The sequence below is a fragment of the Pygoscelis adeliae genome, unplaced genomic scaffold (assembly GCF_000699105.1).
Source record: "Pygoscelis adeliae isolate BGI_AS28 unplaced genomic scaffold, ASM69910v1 Scaffold66, whole genome shotgun sequence".
NCBI lineage: Eukaryota > Metazoa > Chordata > Aves > Sphenisciformes > Spheniscidae > Pygoscelis > Pygoscelis adeliae.
Window position 1 is genome coordinate 1694836 of NW_008825167.1, and position 18717 is coordinate 1713552.

The following is an 18717-nucleotide window of genomic DNA, read 5'->3' on the forward strand; positions in this document are numbered from 1 at the left end:
TACTCTTGTTGTAAGCTGACTTTCTAGTGAATTTCTAATATTAATTTTCATCTCTCTGAGAACTGCTGATGATTTAAAATGCAGGTATCTTCCATAAGCTAGTTTACCTAGACCTGGACCCAAATTAAATAGAATCTTGTCTCCAAACTAACTCGACTTCTAATGAGTTGACTGGTTTTGGAAGAAGCCTGGCTAAGGGCGTTTACTGACAGAGTGTTTTTTAAAACTGGAGTTTCTGTTGAGTGGCATTGAAATACATGCTTTCTGAAATTTCCAATTCCCATTCCTGGTGTCAATTTGTATGTATCCTGAGATATGATACTGACTTTAAATTTCTGCACCCTACAGTATTTCATGTCATTTGCTGAGGAAGTAAAGGGTGAGTCAGCAAGCGCTGTCATCTTAGCAGGGCGTTGTTGGAAGCAACAAAGGATGTGATAGTGAAAAATTGTACTGTGCTTCAGAAGTGAAAGAGCAGCATGTAAAATATGAAAGGGGGGAAAGCTGTCACCAGAGTTTGCGCTGTAACTTTCCTGTCTCCTGGTTGTGGCAACTTCATTTGATAAGCTGTAGTGTTGTGGCTGGTGTTTGGATATCTCACAGAAAATATGTCTGGTGGGCTAGAATGGAGGTGGCTTGGCCTTGAAACATCATGAAAGATCGCAGAGAGAGTGTCTGTTTTCTTACATAACTTATGACAATTTGGGGGTGGTCTGAGGGTCTATAGATCCTGAGTAGGTAGGTTTTTGTTAGACAAGCAGATATGATGGAGGAAACAAACAACTTTTCAGGAGCGCAAGCTTTCTTGAGTTCCTGGAGACTTCATGTGCCAAAAATAGTTGTCCGTTTCTTTCCATCTCGTATCAGCTCGTCTAATAACAGATACTGTCTTTCCCAGAAAACATTATCTTGCTGAATTTCAAAATAAGAAGCTGCAAGATAAAAGCAAGACAGAATATAATTGACTTCTAGAAATAGAAGCATGGTCAGATTTCAGACCTAAACATCTTTGCTAAGAATACTGTTCCTAATATTTTCTGTTTATTTGCTTATAAAGCATGGTTGAAACAATCCTGGAAAATTATCACTTTTCAGTTTTAGAAAAAGTTAATCTATTTTAGTTTTTTTAAGTAGTGAATGTTTTTAAATACATTTGGTGTTTACTCTGAGCCTTAGGATCTTTTTGCATCATCAGTATATAAATTCTAAAAGAAACAAATAATTACTTTAAAATATTTACCTAATGTCTTTATTCACACTTTGTGATTCATAAGAATAGGAATTTAATTACTTACTACAGGCAGCCATGAAAGTAGTCAACTTTCCTGACCCTACTTATCAGTCTGAAAGTAGGGTGCTCATAGCTTCTTTGGTTTTAACTAAGATCTCTGCAAGACCTTGATCATGCTCGTAAGGAAGGATTACTGTGTCTTGCAGTTTGCAGTTATGCTTTAAAAAAAAAAAAAAATTGACAATGTAGTAGGGGAAAAAGAAGGGTTTATCTTAATATGGCAATTAAGCACAGTGACACATACTCAGGTGAGGAAAACCGGTCTTTCTGTAAAATGGTTTTGAGATCAAAATCATGTACATTTTAGATGGAAGTGACTATGAATATAATTTCACTGATAAAACAATAAAATACTCTTAACATAAACTTGTCTCTGTTACAACTTTGTTTTGAGAAGGAAAGGAACTGTGTGATGGCTGCTTTTTGCCTTGTCTTGTAGGTACAAAACTACGTTTAGGTTGCTGCAGAGTAAAATAGACCCACAGTGATACCTGCTTCCAGTGATACCTACTTCTTGCCTTTAAAGCAGAAACTAATTTAGATTTTGAGAGAGATGAGACATCTGTCTTGAAATCACTTCTGAAGCCAGCGGTGAATTTATTTAATAAATAAATAAACAAACCCCCTTTCAGTTTCTCATCTCAGAAGAGAGAGGGATTGTGCAAAGGTCAGAGCACTATCAAAGATTGACTGTTTGTTTAAAGGTGACTGACAAGTAGGTTATTTGTTTGGGTGTTTATATACTTAAGAACTTAATTCCAGTTATGCAGGTTTAACTGTTTTAGTCCAAGAACAAAATGCTTTCTCAAATGAAAAAATGAATTTGTACATCTTTTCTTTGTGGATAGTTTTGGAAATGTTTATATCTGGATAGTTGGGAATGTTTATTTTCCCAGGACCTTCCGGAGGTTTCTGTGAGAAAATTCCTTGCTCCCCTCAAGCGTGGATTGTTAGCAATGCGGACAAAGCATGCGGGAGCCCTGGACGCAATAGTCGTTCTCATGAGAGTACTGCAGTTCTACAGGTTGGAAGGGCCATTATGTAGGGAAGTAAAGCTATAAGCTTGCTAAAATGGACTTTTATTAATAGATGGGTCCTGTCTACTAAAGCAAAGAAAACAGAGCTCATAGCAAGCCCCCCCCAAAAAATTATGTATTCCCTCTCATCTGTCTAACCTATATTTATGCCTTCTATCACAGTCAATCTGATGAGCAACTTTACCCAGAGTTCCCCAAACCAGAAGTGAATTACCATCCATTAGGTAATACCGCCACCAGACCTTAACCTCCACTACTTTTTAAACATTATCACAAACCGTCATAAGAACAAAAGAAAAATCCTTATTGATAAATCTGATTTTGCCTGCTTTTCTGGAAATATACGTGAGATTCCTTCAAGCTTCCACTTACTAGAGAAAAATTTGGTGTGTGCAGAAAGCTGCCGATCTCCTAAGGGAACAGGGTTTGCCAGCTGAGAGGATTCTTTATCCAAGGAGCTGCTTCAAGGCACTCAGTCTGGCATAATAGAAATGGGATGAAAAACAGTAATCTCCAAGTACATGACCCTATATTTTCTACTAACGTGAACAGTTTGGATGAACTAAGACTTCATGCATCGGAAACAAACTACATGAAGGACAACACAGGTAAATTAGTTGATCGAAGTGTGACTGAGCACCGGATCTAATGCAGTGGAGAGAGGCAAACGGGATTCCCAGATGAATCCAGGGAACGACGTTCAATATACACAAGTTAGGCCTTTTCTGGAAAGCTGTCAGTAATGTGATCAGTCGTGTTCAAGAAAGGTGAATTAGGACTGGAACAGAGAGGGTGATCTGGGAATAGAGAGCGTGTTGTATGGCAGTGTATTGGAAAAGCTTGGCTTATTATCCTAACAAAATGAAGTACGAGAGGGCATATGATTCCTTTCTTATGAATATATCAGGAGACCAGTATGAGGAGCAGAAAAAAAATTACTTAGCTAAAAGACCATGTTGGCAGAAGAGCAAATGAGTAAAACTCTCCATGAATAATGCTGGGCTGCAGATTAGAAAATTGCTCTGAACTATTATAGCAATCATTTTTTGGAATGACCTTCCACTCAGAAGGGTGGGAGAAGAAATTAAAATAATTTCAAGGTGTAGTTCAAAAATTTGTGAAGGGGGTTTTATTATGTGGTGTCTGTGACAGTAGAATATTGAAACAAATGATCTGGAGGTTCTTACAGCCCTGTGTTGCTAATACTTCTTTGTATTAAAATGTCAGGCTCTTGATTGCTTTTCAAACTTTATGACAGCTTTTGAGGGGAGTGGGGTTAGTCAGCAAGTGTGTACTCTACGTGTATATTCTCTCATGCAGTAGAGCTGAAGCAGCTTTCTGTGCTTCTCTCAACATCTCCGGAATACTGACGGATGGGCGCTGCTTGTAAACATGGCACAGACCTTAGGGAAATGATGTTATTCATTTTAAGTCTCCACAAAAGTTCTTCCTGGTGGTGCTACTGCTGCAGCTGTGTGTAGCAGTAACTGCAGGGAAACTCCACTGCTGGAATTCCCTGAGGGAGACACCCAGTGGGAAATGAAGAAGGTTGAGACTGACTGGCTGGGCAGAATTGCTCTAAAATGTTCACTTTAAAATTTAAAAACTCATGTTAAAAAAGTTACCTTAAAAAAAGGGAGAGAGGGATAAAACCTTTAACTTCTTTTTTGGGTAATCTTATGACAATTTTCTGCTTCTATGGGAGCTGACAGTTGGTTAGTTCTGTACCTGACATAAAAATAACTCATTCAAAATACTGAACTTAAGGCCCCCAGCAGGCGATGCATTCAGATATTGGCAGAGGGATAATATCAGCTTCCAGAGGGAACTTAGGTGGAGGGTGTGTACTGGGAACACGACTGCTCCAGCTGCGGAGGGTTTTAAATTCTGAGTTCTCGTTTTCAGCTACTCCCATGAGTCAGAAGACTGAGGGGTATTTTGTATAGAATATTGAAAGATCTGGACTTGTTTAAGGCAGCAAGATTTTTCTTGTGTTTAATATGTGAATAACCTTCTGCTGTTTGAGTAAATGTTGCAAGCTGTTGAGGAACAGGGAGTTTTGGAAATACCTATACTAGATGCAAATGTAAACTTTGTTTTTTGTAAGTAACTGGCTCATCAGTGTAAATGGTGTCATGTTTAATTTATAGTAAGATTTCTGAAGAACTTAATGCGATTTTTATGGCAATAGATACAAATTATGAAATGCACATTTTAGCATACTCAAAAATAGACTGTTTATTCAGTAAAGAAAAAATGGGAATTTCAATTCATTTTGTCAAGATATTCAGTCATAGTGCAATTCTTACTCAAGTTTTGATGCAGAAGATTGTGTTCTGGTAATTTTATATTGCTGTTGAGCTCATCATCTGATTGGTCCAGCAATATTTGCCTTAATTTACGTTGTGCATCCTATACTGAAGTGAGACTGTTGACTTGCCATTCCTCAGACAACTGTATGTGCTTTTCACCACCCTTGGCTTGTATCCTCTCAAGTGTCCCCTGAAATAAGTGGTTAGAGTACAAGTTCTTTCCTTGGCTTCTCTAGCATGGTTTTTTGGCACATGTTCTCTGATACTCATATGGAAATGAGACTTCCCCCCAGCTGCCTCAGGCCCTGTGAGCAGTGCTGAATACTTTCATTCTAGGAAGGCATTTTTCCCTGAAATTCCAGCTTGAACACTTGGGTTATAGTCTGCTGCTTCAGGGGAGCAAGATGCTCAAACAGACAGACTGAGAGATTGCCAGATCAGTCACGTTTTGCTCAAGCAATATGCGCAGCTAGGTGGCGGGGGGGAGGAGAAAAAGTGTGAGAGAAAAGCCTATATATGTATTTCTACATCCTATTTTCTTAATCATTCTGGAGCGAGTATTCTTTGGGATGTAATTTGTCAGAACATCTGGGTTTTCCTGGCTGCAGATAACTGCTGCTTTTTTTTGGATTGTGGAGTCTGTCTCAGTGATCTGTGGATAGTGGAATTGTAATAACCAGCCTGAGGTATTTGGATTTGAGCAAGTAACAACTCCTTGTTGGCTTGCCCATATAAATGAATAGCCAAAAAAGCTTAGGAATGCTGCATCAGCAGCTTGCTGACAGAAACTAGGATTTACCTTCTGTGACTTTTATTTCACAGTGAAAGCGAGCAGGCATCACAAGCACTTTGAAGGGGATTTTTACTCCAGATTTTGCTGATTGTTCCCAGTATGCAACAGACTTTAAAGGGGTGATTCCCAGAAATTATGGTGGCGGGGGGAAAGAGCAGCCGGCCTACTGGCTGATTGTAATGACTAAGGACTTCAAACATGATGTTATATTATATAAAAATTATAACTGACAAAATGCCTAGAATATTCAGTACCTATATAAGACTACAGAATGTTTCTTCACATGGTGGGGCTTTGCTCAAAAGAACTGAGAGATGGAGGAGAAAGCCTGTATTTCATTATTTCGCTACCAGCGGTCATTATAATGATTGCAAAGACTTGACCTTTAAAAAGAAAAAGGTTGACTAATAAGCAACCAACCAAACCACAATGCGATGCTGCCTCTGTCAGTCAGCACTTATCGCTATGAGGGACTCTGAGCGGGTGACTGCTGTGTCGCTTCCCTGTCATGGCTAGATGCGTTGCAGCTGAGAACGGATGGCATTTCAGCCCCCTGCAATGCTTGAACCATCGCTTGTAGGTGTGTTTTCATGGGCGCAAACTGTCTGCACTGAAACCACAGGGCAAAGGTCATCTTTTGCTAGCAGCTGTTCACAAGGGGAGTGATGATGATCTCATCATGCAAAACAAGAATGCTTTGCAGCATAGGTCTGCATTAACTCTTAGCTGAGAGTTAACCGAGTGCAGCAATTCATGGCTTTTTCTTCTCCCTGAAAAGCAGTGTGCTGCAGCAACTGATACTGGCAGAGTATCTGTACCCCAAGTTTCAATAAAGAGCAAATTAATTACTAGTAGCAGAAGAGCATCTATTTTTAATGATGCTAAGACTCAAATATTAATTATCTCTAATTTATAAAGACCATTTTTCTTTGTCATTTTTAATCTCTCACATAACCTTACAGTTGACAGATCTTTCTCAGTGGAAAAAAGCTGTTTCAAATAGGTTAAAAAAATTGAATCTAGTGCTCATGCTGTGTACTACATTAACAAGGTAAATATACAGTTTCTTCCATTTTTTCATTGCATACACTGAAAACTTATTAAAGATTATTTAGATTTATATGGATAGATATGACAGCTTTTTCATATTTACGTTGACTCCAAGAGATAAATCAAACTTAGGACTTTGCCTTCAAGGATCAGTTATTTATGACATGAATAGCTGTGGAAGAGAATAGACCTAGCTATAGGGAGGTGGCTGTAACCGTGTTTCAAATGTGTAATTTTCAGCTTTGCGTATTTCAGTTTTGGAGCATACCGGGGAAGAAGCTGTGTATGTGATCTTAGCGCTTTGTGGGGGACATAGCGCTAACAGGAGCTGCCTCTTTTCCTCCTAGCACATCTTCAGTGCAGGCAGTCCTTAGCTGTGTTTGGTAATTCGCAGACTGAGTGTCAGCAGCTGAAGCTCTGAGCCATGCCGAGTCGGGCCCTGTGCCCAAGCGGTAACCTCCTCCTGGAACCCGAGCTACAGTGGGCCGTTGTTTGGATGCGGTCGGTATCGTTTTGCGTAGAGGCGCAGTGCGAGGTAGTACAGCTCAGGTACGGCTGGCAATTATGCTGAGTTAATAAACCTTGGTGGATCTGATCTGACTCCCTGTAGCATGTCCCAAACCACTCATAACGTATACATTTTTCTGTCACTTGGTCTATTCCAGCTTCCACTTGGATGTTGCAGAGTTGGCATGTTTTCTGTGATGCACTCAATACAGAGAGAGTTCCTAAGTCATCTGGTATTTCTGGACTGTGGATTTCAGTTTTTTGAAGGCAATTCTGATCATATGCCCAAGCTGTAAAAATAAACAAACAAAACTCTATTTGTAAGCAAATACTCAAGGCTTTTGTGTTTTTCTGCTCGTTATTCATACACCTAGTTATGCACCTACATCAGCTGTTAAATTCTGTTAACCTCAGTCTTTACTCGGGGGGGATCTCATAATGCTTATCTTGTACCACGTGTTGGTACTCTTCTCTAGAAAGCACACAAAGATGCAGCCAATACAGAGTAGAGAAAGATATTCCCTCATAGAGAAGTTTGAAAGAAAAGCAGTTTATGATGATTCTTAGAGACTGAGAAGTTTGTATTTTCTATTATCCTCATATTACTTCTTGAAAAGTGTGCCTAGAGGTAGTACATAGTCTCAGTGCTGCACAAATGAATGATTCTGACTCCACACTCTGCAAGAGAGTCACGATCAAACGCTGCCTATAAAAAGTATCCAACCATATGCAGATACGCCTGCCCTTCTATTTGACCCTTTCAGATAAATAAACAGCTGAAACTGTCACTTGGTATACAGCAAATAATAGGGGCATAGAAATGTTTATATAAATTATTATATAATTTTTATTTTATATTTTATTAATAGATAATAAACATAATATGTATTATACCACTGCAAAAGTGTTGCAGTAAAGTTGATATAGCATATGTTCCCTTTACTTGTTTTTATTTTTAATTCAATTTTAATATTTGTTAGTTTCTCTGCATAGCAACTTTTCCATTGGAACTGTAAACCCTGCACTATCACATGCGTGCCTATTGGGAAAAGATTTTCTTTATTGCTTTATATGGACTCTTAGAAATAATTACGCACTAAAGGTTGGAAAATGACTGTATTAGCAGTGTCCTCCATCCAATAAGCAGGTATCCAACAAAGTATTGATGGAAGTGTTTTACTTTGCTGACTACGCGATGTTGATTGAACTATTTAGCAAATTGTTAATCTATATGATGAAAATAAATAGCTGGTGAATGTACAGTGTCTTGTCAATATCTTCTTTTGAAAATGAATTTGCTGCATGTACTGGAATGGGATCTATCCTATAAAAGCTGATCGATATTGTTGTAGAACTTAGTAACAATTTCAGCATTTTCAGCTCATCCAGCACACGTACGTGAAGCTACAACTTCTTTGACTGAAAAGAGACAAGAAATACAGTTACTCCCCGACCCCGGTGGGTGGTGAGGCATGGCTGGCAGGCAGGCGGCGGTGGTGAGGATGGGGACTGGCTGTCCATAGCAGCTGTCTGTGGAGTTCTGTGGTTGTGTTAGCAGAGTTCAGCGCTTGCTTTCTGTGCAAAAGGGCTTGTGGGGGAAAGAAAGGTGCAGATGGTCACTGTCCTAGAGCACCTCCAGGTAACGTAAAGGTAAAATTGTCTGCACGTGTTGTGTTCTTATACCACTGCCAGGGTTATACTGAGGGAGTGAAATTGTGAATGCCTTCCTGGAAGGTGCTATATTGAGAGTGTAACTCAATTTTTCAATGACTACTTTCAGTAGTCTCTCTTACCCTATGCTTTGCCCGATGTGGTGTGTACCTAGCTGTTGTGAGATGCCAGGAGCATATAACAGCGGTGACAGAATAGTCCATCTGAGCAGCCAACAGCAATAAGTGCTGGGAAGTCATTGGAAGCCACTGGTGATTTGATGAGGTAAATCTAGAGTAACTGAGAAAAGGATCTAGCATTATTTCTTTGCAAAACGTAAGTGCCTTCCGAACATGGCCTTTAATCATAAACTGAAATGCAAAGGCTTTAATTAAGGGCAGGCACAAAAGTTTCAGTAATGATAATGATTCAGTCTTCTGAACTTTGACAGTGTGTGTGGATGTGGCTTAGACTGCCATGAATGACTGAAAGAAGCGTTCTTTTTAATCGTATAAAGCTGCCTTACACTAAAGAACAGTTAATTAAAGCTGAATTTAGCATTTATGCCTAGAGAAATTTGACACTTAGGTATATCTGTGATAAATGCAGTAGGAAGTATAAGGATAGCTACTCGTTGCATGTTGTTCTAGATGCGACTTAAAGAAAATTAAATGTATCATGAGTATCCACTCTAGTGCACTAGTGTTCTTCCTGGTACGACAGGCTGTGGTGTATACAAGATAGCTGTGTTATTTTACAGACTAAATCACTGGAATGAATACTCATCACCAACATTTTGCATTTGACCTAGGTTACAAGCTGTCTTTCTTGCTTACTTTTTTGATCTCTTCAAACAGCTCTTGTCTGGGAAGGTAAGGCTGTAATGTGTGGTATTCCAGGGAAGTTCAGTCTTACCCCAATTCTGAATAAACTCACCGTTCAGAGGTTTGCATTTTGCTCAGGAAAACCTAGAGCAAGTAATGAGAAAACTGAGATTCTAACAGAATAACGGATCCTCTTTCATTTTGTGGATTGGGACTAGAGCCGAGTTGTTTCTTATGTTTTATATGTTGTTACGAGCTGTCTGACTTTGTGTTTGTAATGACGCTTGCCTGGGCCGCCTATGTGGATGTCTCATAATGGGACTCTGATAATTGCAGTATTCTGAGAGTTTGAGTATGTTTGGGAACTCAACCAACAGACAACATGAAAGTATAGCTCCCAATATATGTATTTACATACACATATGACTTCTCTTTTTAATGAGTATTTTAAAACTGTTTCTTAATAAAAAAAAATTTGCACACACTTGGATCAAAAAACCCAGTTTCCTTTCAAAAGAAATATATTTCAGAGAGAAGAGAGGCACGGTCTAATGCCAGTCCCACCAAACGCAGTATTTATGTACAGTTGGCTGTATGACTGCTGGTTATAAAGTGGCTAAAACCAAATGAAAACAAACAAAAAACCATGTAGCTGAACCGAAAAGTATTTTAGAACTGAAAACTGAAGTTTGTGGATACTTCTCCTCCTTTCATTGTGACACTAATGAAATTTAGCTTGGAACTGCAAACAAGCAACAGAAATTTTTTCCTTATTTAACTGCATTTGGAATTACAAAATGTGATTTTGTTATATGGAAGGCTCTTATACTGTAGGTTTGTCAGGTTTTGATATCACTTTCCACTTCTCTGCTGCGTCAGAAAAACAGAAATAAGTTCTTCTGAACCGAGACTTTATCCAGCAAAAGAAAGCATGAATATCCTATGATTCTAAGTGTATGTTTGATTCCATTGATTTCATTAAGCATAAAAGTTACTTGGGCTTCCTCTTGCTTTAAAGCACACCTTAGTATCATGCCAAAACAATTACACGTGTTTTAAAATACTTGCTGAACTGCTTCTGGGTTACAAATGCATCTTCCTATAAATCAGCGATAAAGAGGAAGGTTCATTCTTAAATTATTTGTGTTTCTTGAATAAATATCCATAATAATTAGAAAATGGAAATACCTCACTTCCAGGTTGGGCCAGATGTTACCTTTTTGAGGCTAACATATAGAACAGCTTTTTAGTATCTTAAAATGGCATAGAATTTTTGGCCTGGCATTGATACCCCTTCTTTCTTTTGAGAAACGGATCTGCTGTAAGTTATTTCCCCAGTTTCCCCAGCCCCCAAAAGGGTAAGACACGTGTCACCAACAAGGAAATATCAGTAATCTTATTTTCATTTGTGCCTTGAAGTATTTACAGATAAATTTTAGATACGAATTTTGTGTTGAAAATTTTGTACTAGTGTTCTGTAGAAAGCTAAATGCCTCGGAGTTGCTAATGTTATATTAGTGGAAAAAATCCAAATGTAAAATTGCATCCAAATGAGGACTCCCACAGATTTCTAAAGTATGCTGGCCCTCATTAAATTAATTATAGCACTTTTTACTATCTTCAGGCTTTTGTGGAAAAAAAATTGTTCTCACTGTAGAGAATCAAGGGATAAGAGCTGACTGAGAAAAGCTATGGTTCTACTTTGTCATATCTCTGTGGTAGATTTTTGGTTGGCCCTTTCTAACAACATGTTGTATTTAGGATACAGAGAAGTAAAATTATCTTTAAGGGAGCGTTTTCTTTTTGTATAGTAAGCTGCAGCGAGAATAAAAGAATTGAGGCACACATTTGAGGGCATGGGACAAAACGAGTCTTTTGTTGACAGATTTGCAAAATGAGTTTGAATTTGACTTTGAAATCAAGCCAAAAATTTGTCCTTGGGGGGTCGTGCTGTAAATGGATATCTGTTATTAGGCTAGGTAATCGAACAGATGTGAGTGCTCAGTACATGCCTCCCTTGTGTGCTGCTGAAGCTGGCATCCTTTTACCAGCAAGCTAATCCAATGGACTGTTTTGGCTCAGGCAGACCATGTTAGCGCGGTGTTACAGAGGTTTTCTTATGCTTTTTCTATCCCATTTTTACTGTTTAGTCAGTTCACTGTTCTCAACCAACATTCAACAATAAAATTATATGACACTAAATCCACCCCCCCACCACCCCCAAACATGTACTGGATTTTGGGAAATGCAGAAGTAAGAGGAAGTCAGGTTGTCCCCTATTTGTTCTTGTGAAATGAAAGTAGTTGTGTACAATGGCAGCTCCACCCTGCAGAAAATGCAGGGACAACTGGAGGTCCCATGTAGGGGAGAATACAGGGACTTTCCTTCTATGAATGCCTACAAATACCTGTCACCTCAAAGATGCTTGGGAAGTGGTAGGAGGAGACAGGGCCATACATGCCTGTTGCAGATCAGCCTGCAAAGGCAAGTACTTATTTGGAGAAAATACTTTTTAATGTACTGTGTCCTTTAATTTGTGGTTGAAAATTTTGTTTCCAGATAACGACTCTAGATGAAGAATTCTGGCATTCAAGTTAGAGCCAAAGAGTCTGATTTTAGGAAAAGAACAACTGAGCACAGCCTTTCTCCCTTTAGAGAACTGGGAAAGTTCAGAATGATAAATGGGTAGTGGTGAGAGACTTTCTCCACCGGAACCAGAATATATTGTGCTTAAATTATTAATTAATTGTTATTAAATTATGTATACGTATATACCTCCCTTTAAATTTATCTCCAAAACGTAGAAAGTATGAGGGGAAAAAATGCATGAGCACTTCTCTCGTTCTTATTGGAAAGTAACAACAAAAAAGTAATGTTTCATTTGTCTTTTTTTTTTTCTTTCTTCCTCTCTCAGGTCCGCACCAGTGTCCTACCTGATCACAAGGAGCCAAGAGCAGATGTTGGAGTAAGCAATTTTTTTCATTAATCAATTTTTTTTTTTTCTTCACCTCATCAGCAGACACAGACACCCAATGAAGGACAATGGTGTTCTGCCGAACTGCTAAACAGGAGCTGGCAAGCTTTCTTAATAACAGAAGTTGGGTTAAATGAATGAAAAAATCAAGGCAGGAGTAGTAGTCTCAGTGATTGATGTAATCCCATTCACATATTTCTTGAAAATCCTTTTTGAACTGAAGTTATGTTGAGGCAAGCACAACTATCTAGACTTCCTGCTGCTGCTGTACAAGCAATCTGGATGAGATTGAGAGCTTGGAGTCGCATTGTCTCAACGAGCCTGGCCTGTCGCTTTCTGGTTTTCATGTGCAGAGTATAAAAAGTTCTGCTGTAGGAGTTGCCTTTGGGTTCACTTTAAGAAATTACACTGATGACATATGGAGGACTTATTCTTCTGTGTAGGTCTGTAGAACTTTTTGCAAAAGTATTGGGATGTCATTTCTGGGTCTGAGAAGGCTAGAACCTCCCAAATAATGTGGACACCTCATGGGGGTGGGAAATGTTGGTCCTGCTAGAGCTGAATAAAAGACCAAACACCATCTGGTGCAGTTATCAGACCTATGTCTGAATATAACTGGATTTTTAAATTTTTAGCCTAAGGTGTTGACTTTCCTGCATTACCAGGGCTTCCTTGGCTTAGTTTCCAGGACTTCAGCTTGGCAGCAAGTTCAGTCTTAGTGAAATAATCAGTGTGTTTCAACTTTTCGTATAGCTATTATAGAGACTTTTCTCTTTGGCTAGCTGAGATTATTCATCAAACTACTCAAGGCACGTATCTTAAGATTTATAATCGTAAGTACCCCACTAGCAAAATTACAGAGGAACATTACTCTGTAATTAGCATTACAGCAGCAGTTCTGTTTAAAGCCTACTTTTCAAGCCTCTCCAAGTCACATGTGCAAAGTTAGATTGGTTTGTAGACTGCCAGTTCAGGCCCAGGGTAGACTATTTGTATCTAAATCAGTATGGAAAAAGTATTCTCCAGCATTGTTTGAAATTAGACCCCTTGAACATTAGCATAACTCTCTTCATTTGGGTCATGGGATCATTCACAATTTCATTTAATTTTGCATATAACTCCTAATTGCACTGTCAGGTAAATAAATTTTTTTTCTAAATAAGCATAAAAATATGAAACAGACAAATAAGTAGATTTTTTTACACCCATAAAATTATTCACCTTTAACTTCATGACCCCGGAGAACTAGATATGACATTCGGAGATGGTTAGTGGGTACAATGACCAAAGCTCCTAGATTGTGTAAGAGAGCAGTGTAATTGCTTCTTAGCCCTGATCATACGAAGATTCCAATTTAGGCTTCTTAAAGGGATATATAGTTCTACTGTGCTGCAGAAAGAAGCCCCAAGTGACCCAAGCTATATCAGTTTCATTCCAAATATCCCTCTCCCTCTTTCCAAATGGTTAGGTTGCAAATACAAGCGCTCAAATGCCATGAAATGCTAGAATAAAGGCTGCTATATCGATGTTGTGCTGCGGAATGTGTTCTCATTGTACTAAGAAGGTTATGCTCTTGTAAGAAGATAACTAATCTGAGATAACCGTGCCACCATAGAGTTTTAGTGAAGAAACACTGTCATGTTGACTGATCTAAAGGAAGACAGATCTATCTGTGTGTTCACTCTAGCAAGGCTGTGCATCACCGTGTGTCACACCTGGACGTATCTCTTGTAAAAGTACATGTTTCATTTTGGCAGTGAAAACTAACCACGATCTTTGCCTGTACGGCTGCGGTACTTTTCTCTGTAGATTTCCTATAGGCTTTTTTTTCTTTCTTCCTTCCTGTTCAGCACTTCCCAAATCCACTGTTTTCCCAGCCTTCCCTAGACTCTCAGCTTGCATCTTTTTCCTTTGCTGCTTAAGTGCCAACCAAAGCACAGGAAATCTAAGCCTGTGCCATAACTGATGACTTAATTTACCAAATTGGAGACCAGTGTTGGTGCTTACCTAAATTGAGAATTGTGATTTGAACTGTACATTTTATACGCAAGAAAACACATCTTGGTGTAGAGCTTTATTGTTAGTGTTCAAATACTCGAAATAATCCAGCTGGTCTTCCTGAAAGAAAGCAGGCTGCAGGTTTGTTTTTTTTTTTTACCAGAGGTTCTCGGTAGCAACAAATTCTCTTCTTTTTCCCTGAAGGGGAAAGTTGCTGTCTGCATGCAGCCTGTGTTGACTCAGAGCAACTTGATTCTTCTTGAATTTGTATATCCAAAAGCATGTATAATTTACCCTGGAATTTTACTTTACCATTCCAACAGTAGAATAAAATTAGTATAATGTAGTAAAAACAAACTTTGTGTACTTCTTATTGTTTGTTTTCTTGCAAAAATTCAATGTAATCTTATCTCATTATAATTTATTCAGAACAAGTGATATTAGTTGTATATTTGAAAGATAAATGGATAGAAGACAGCTGTAGCCTGTTATTTTCTTTCCCATTGTTCCCAGGGCCAGAATACTACTGTTGGCCAGGTTGACCAAATGAGATTTTGAGCAATGTGCAGTGGGATATGGTCAGAGGGTAAAAAAATAACCAAAAAGCAAAAGAAGATGAATTTGTTTTCCTCTTTGCACTATTTTCTTGATGATATGTGAAGGTGATTTTGATAGAAGGAAAAGATATAGTGGTGTAGCTGAATTTAACTTCAGACAGTCTAGTTTCATTAGCACATTTCTCTGCACTTGTACTGCAATGAATAAGTCCACCTTACAATGGAAATAAAGGAAACAAGTACTTACAAACACTGCCATAAACCTGAGGAATACAACATTTATATTAATAAACTTGCGCTGAACTCAATGTAAAAATACCTTCTTAGCAGATATACTCATATTTGGAATACATAGATGGTAGTGCCTAAGGCTTGAGGAAAAACCATAGCAAGAACAACTTTGATAAAACACTGAAAACTAGAAATGAGAAATAGAGAAACAAGATCCAAAATGCAAACGCTTGTACTGAATGAAAATTTTCCTGTGGCTGTACATTTTACAACCTGTATTTTGTCAGGTTGTCAGACTGTTCTCAATGAAAAAGAGAGAGGTTCCTGCCCATAAAACCGGAGTTTAACAATTTACTGATAATCATGCTACAGATGCATTAAAAATGTCTACCGGATAGTGTGTCAAACTAGTCTATTGGAATGAAATATTTTTCTAGGTCCCAAAGAAAGATTTCCAAGTGTGAGACCAAAAAAAGTAACAATTAAAACTTCAAAAATTAATAGAGATGTTATCTTTTCTTTCTGCTTTGTTTTGTAGCGAAGCTTCCTGGGCTGTACAACTTTTAGAGTAGGAGACTTGGTAAAGTCAAAGGAGCAACAGTTGACCCTTACCCTCAGGTAAGTGTTTTCCTCTGTTGTAAACCATGTTGAATTAATATCCCGTGGCATTTGATGATTGCTGCTTGACTGTGTTTGAAACCCCCTATTACTTCAGGTATAGTAGATGTTAACTTGAAGTGCTTCTATTTCTACCGTGCACAAAGTCAAAATGGAATATCAAAATGAAGTACCGATTCTTTAAGCTGGAGCTTGCCATGTGTCAGATTAGAAAAGGTTAGTAATTTATTGGTATGATAATCTATGGAAGAGTTGCAGGGAACTTGAAATAGGGGATGTTCTTTCAAAGTTTCCTTTAGAAAGCAGCATAAGGTTTTCAGTTTCGTTTGATGTGTGTAGTCTAAAGAATTAACAGTTTGCTGGTTTGGTTACTAGGCATATTTAAAGATGGTGGACCTAATGACTCGAGGCTTCTCTCATGTGGAATCGGTTGCAGTCTCCTAAACTCATTGTTACATGCGGCCAAACTCAAATGGCAGTTGGGGGGGGTTGTACAACTCTGATTAGTGACACGGGGTACAGAGCTGCAGGAGAGTCAGAGCCAGTGTTCAAAAACTAGGGCTGGGCTGAACAGATATTTCTTAAAGCTGTGCACCGAAGAAAAAAATTTACTTTTCACCCCTGCTACTGACTTGCATGGCTTAAGATGAATCGAGATACAAATCAGAACTTTTTGAAGGTTAGGGGAAACCTTTTAGGTGGTGATTTTCAGAAAGAATTCATTGGACTTTATATAGTGCAGGGATTTTGTTGAGCTGATTTTTGCAAGCACGATGGAGGCTTATTTGGGATTACTGGGTAGGTACAGGTAAGCTTCACAAAGCAACTACCCAAACTCACCATGTTTCTACATAGGCAAAACTTTGGGAGGAAAGAAGCTGTGACTAGGAAAACTGAGACACTGCTATATGTTCTGCCTGGTATATTGTACATAGGTGCTGTAGAAAAGTTGTGTTACATTTTTTATCCTGTGCACGTGAGGCCAGCCTTGATTTGGCTGAAGGCCCAAATTACGACCCATTCAGTGATGTGGTACTGTCACTATGTCAAGGACGCTGCTTTTTTTTTTTTTTTTTTTGAAACAGAAATTTCTTGAAGTATTTTGGTTTTATTACTGCCTTCCTATTATAACAATAGTAGTGGCATACGTGTGTGTAGTTTAGAGGGCAAAGTTAACAAAATGCCTTGATTTTAATTTCTCCCAAACACAGAAAATGCCATGCCTAACAAGCAGATAACTTTGTTTTCTAACAAACAAAACCAATCAGATAAAATATGAACTGACTAGACTACAGAATTGTATGGCTAGGTAAACAAATACCAACTTAAGTGTTTGTAGGAGTCTGTTCTTACAGAATTTCAAGTTGTCTCAAGTTCTTCGGGACAAACTTTGTCTCTCTGGTTGACATATTGAAAACTTGATCTGAAAGAATGCCTCTGACAGGTGCCATAATAATTGACAGAATGTAAAGTTTCAGGAAACTTTGAAAGGAATAAATATTTTGTATCTAACCCATCTGATTTGTAAACAAAGTTCAGATGGATAATTAATAAGCAATAGATGACAGACTGCCAGGTTAGTTTCAGCTGAACCTCTACGCCTTTTCAGATTTGCTTTTAATTAATATTTTTAGTCTTGTATGTCCTCTTTGTGCAGCTAACACTAGAAGACAAATATTAAACCAATTCACATTAATTTGCAGATACATTAAATGGTAGATTTTAGTTGGTTGGATTTTTTTTTTTTTAAAGAAAAAAATCCTAACCTTTTAAATGTGGGATTGTTTCCTGATTATGGCTATTCAGCAGCACAAAATCAGTAGAAATTATTCACACGTCTTCAATGGCAGTTTAACCAGAGCAGTCTAGTAATCTAAATTTGCTTTCCTCTAATTGCCCTGTTATATTAGTACCCCTCAGGAGGATAGGGGATATACCGAGGGCCTTGCCAGAGCATGCAATTCTATTTAATTCTTGTTGATATACTTTGGATGGGAGTTTACCAGGGAGTGCCTGTGATTGAGATACTCCTTTGTTAGATCTGAAGTAGAGATTTAAGGATCCAGAAATAGGTCTGTGGTGTGCCCTGTAAATATTGGCGTAATTATAGAATCTGGTTACTTTTTCACTGCTTTTTTCAGTTTTTATGTCTTGTAATCATGTTTCTGAGGTACAATGTAACAATATAAAAGTGTTTTTAAAGGAATGTTCTGTATTTTTCTCAGTTATTTTGTGGAGGGCTGGCATACATCTACAATTCCTTACTGTTGACAAACTGTGCTCTACTTTTTCCCTTTCCACATTGTACCTTAATAGTGATTAGGGACACAAGTTACAAAACCTCTGCAAAAGAAGTTTTTATTTTGATTGTCCTTTCTTCTCTATAAAGGTGCCCTAAACTGATGGCTGAGTGTTTACTGTAGATGTGTGCACCTATATCTAATCATCAAAACCTGAACAAGTCCATTTGTAGAATTGCTTTGATGCTGACAGTGTATACAACTGATGTTGGCAGAGGAATTTAGTTACTAGAGACTTGGGATTGCAGTTTCCAATATGAAATTTATAAAAACAGAAATGCCTTCTGTAGATACGAGTGTTTCATTTTGCAATGGTAGTGCAATGCCACTTGCTTCCAGCTTTCTCATAGGGTTGTGATCATGAACAGGATAAAATGGGCTATTGAATAAAACAAAAGCGATATTTAGTAGCAGAATATTTCTTAATAATATTGACTGTAAGTTGCAATGTATCCAATTTAAAAAAAAAAAAGCAAGCATACATCCTTTTTTCTTTGTAAATGAGAGTTAGGTATACTGATTGCTATTTTAGTATTTAATACTGACTTTTTTTTTAGTTGATTTACATTTTAAGT

At 38.1% G+C, this 18717-nt stretch overlaps 1 protein-coding gene across 1 annotated transcript in view; it reads left to right on the plus strand.

Annotated features, from left to right (window-relative positions):
* The window catches only part of INPP4B (inositol polyphosphate-4-phosphatase, type II, 105kDa), a 325870-nt gene that overhangs the window by 184135 nt on the left and 123018 nt on the right, over positions 1-18717 (plus strand). The window contains 2 exon segments of the mRNA XM_009328759.1: positions 12379-12429; positions 15763-15842. Of these exon segments, the coding sequence (XP_009327034.1) occupies positions 12379-12429; positions 15763-15842 (131 nt within the window).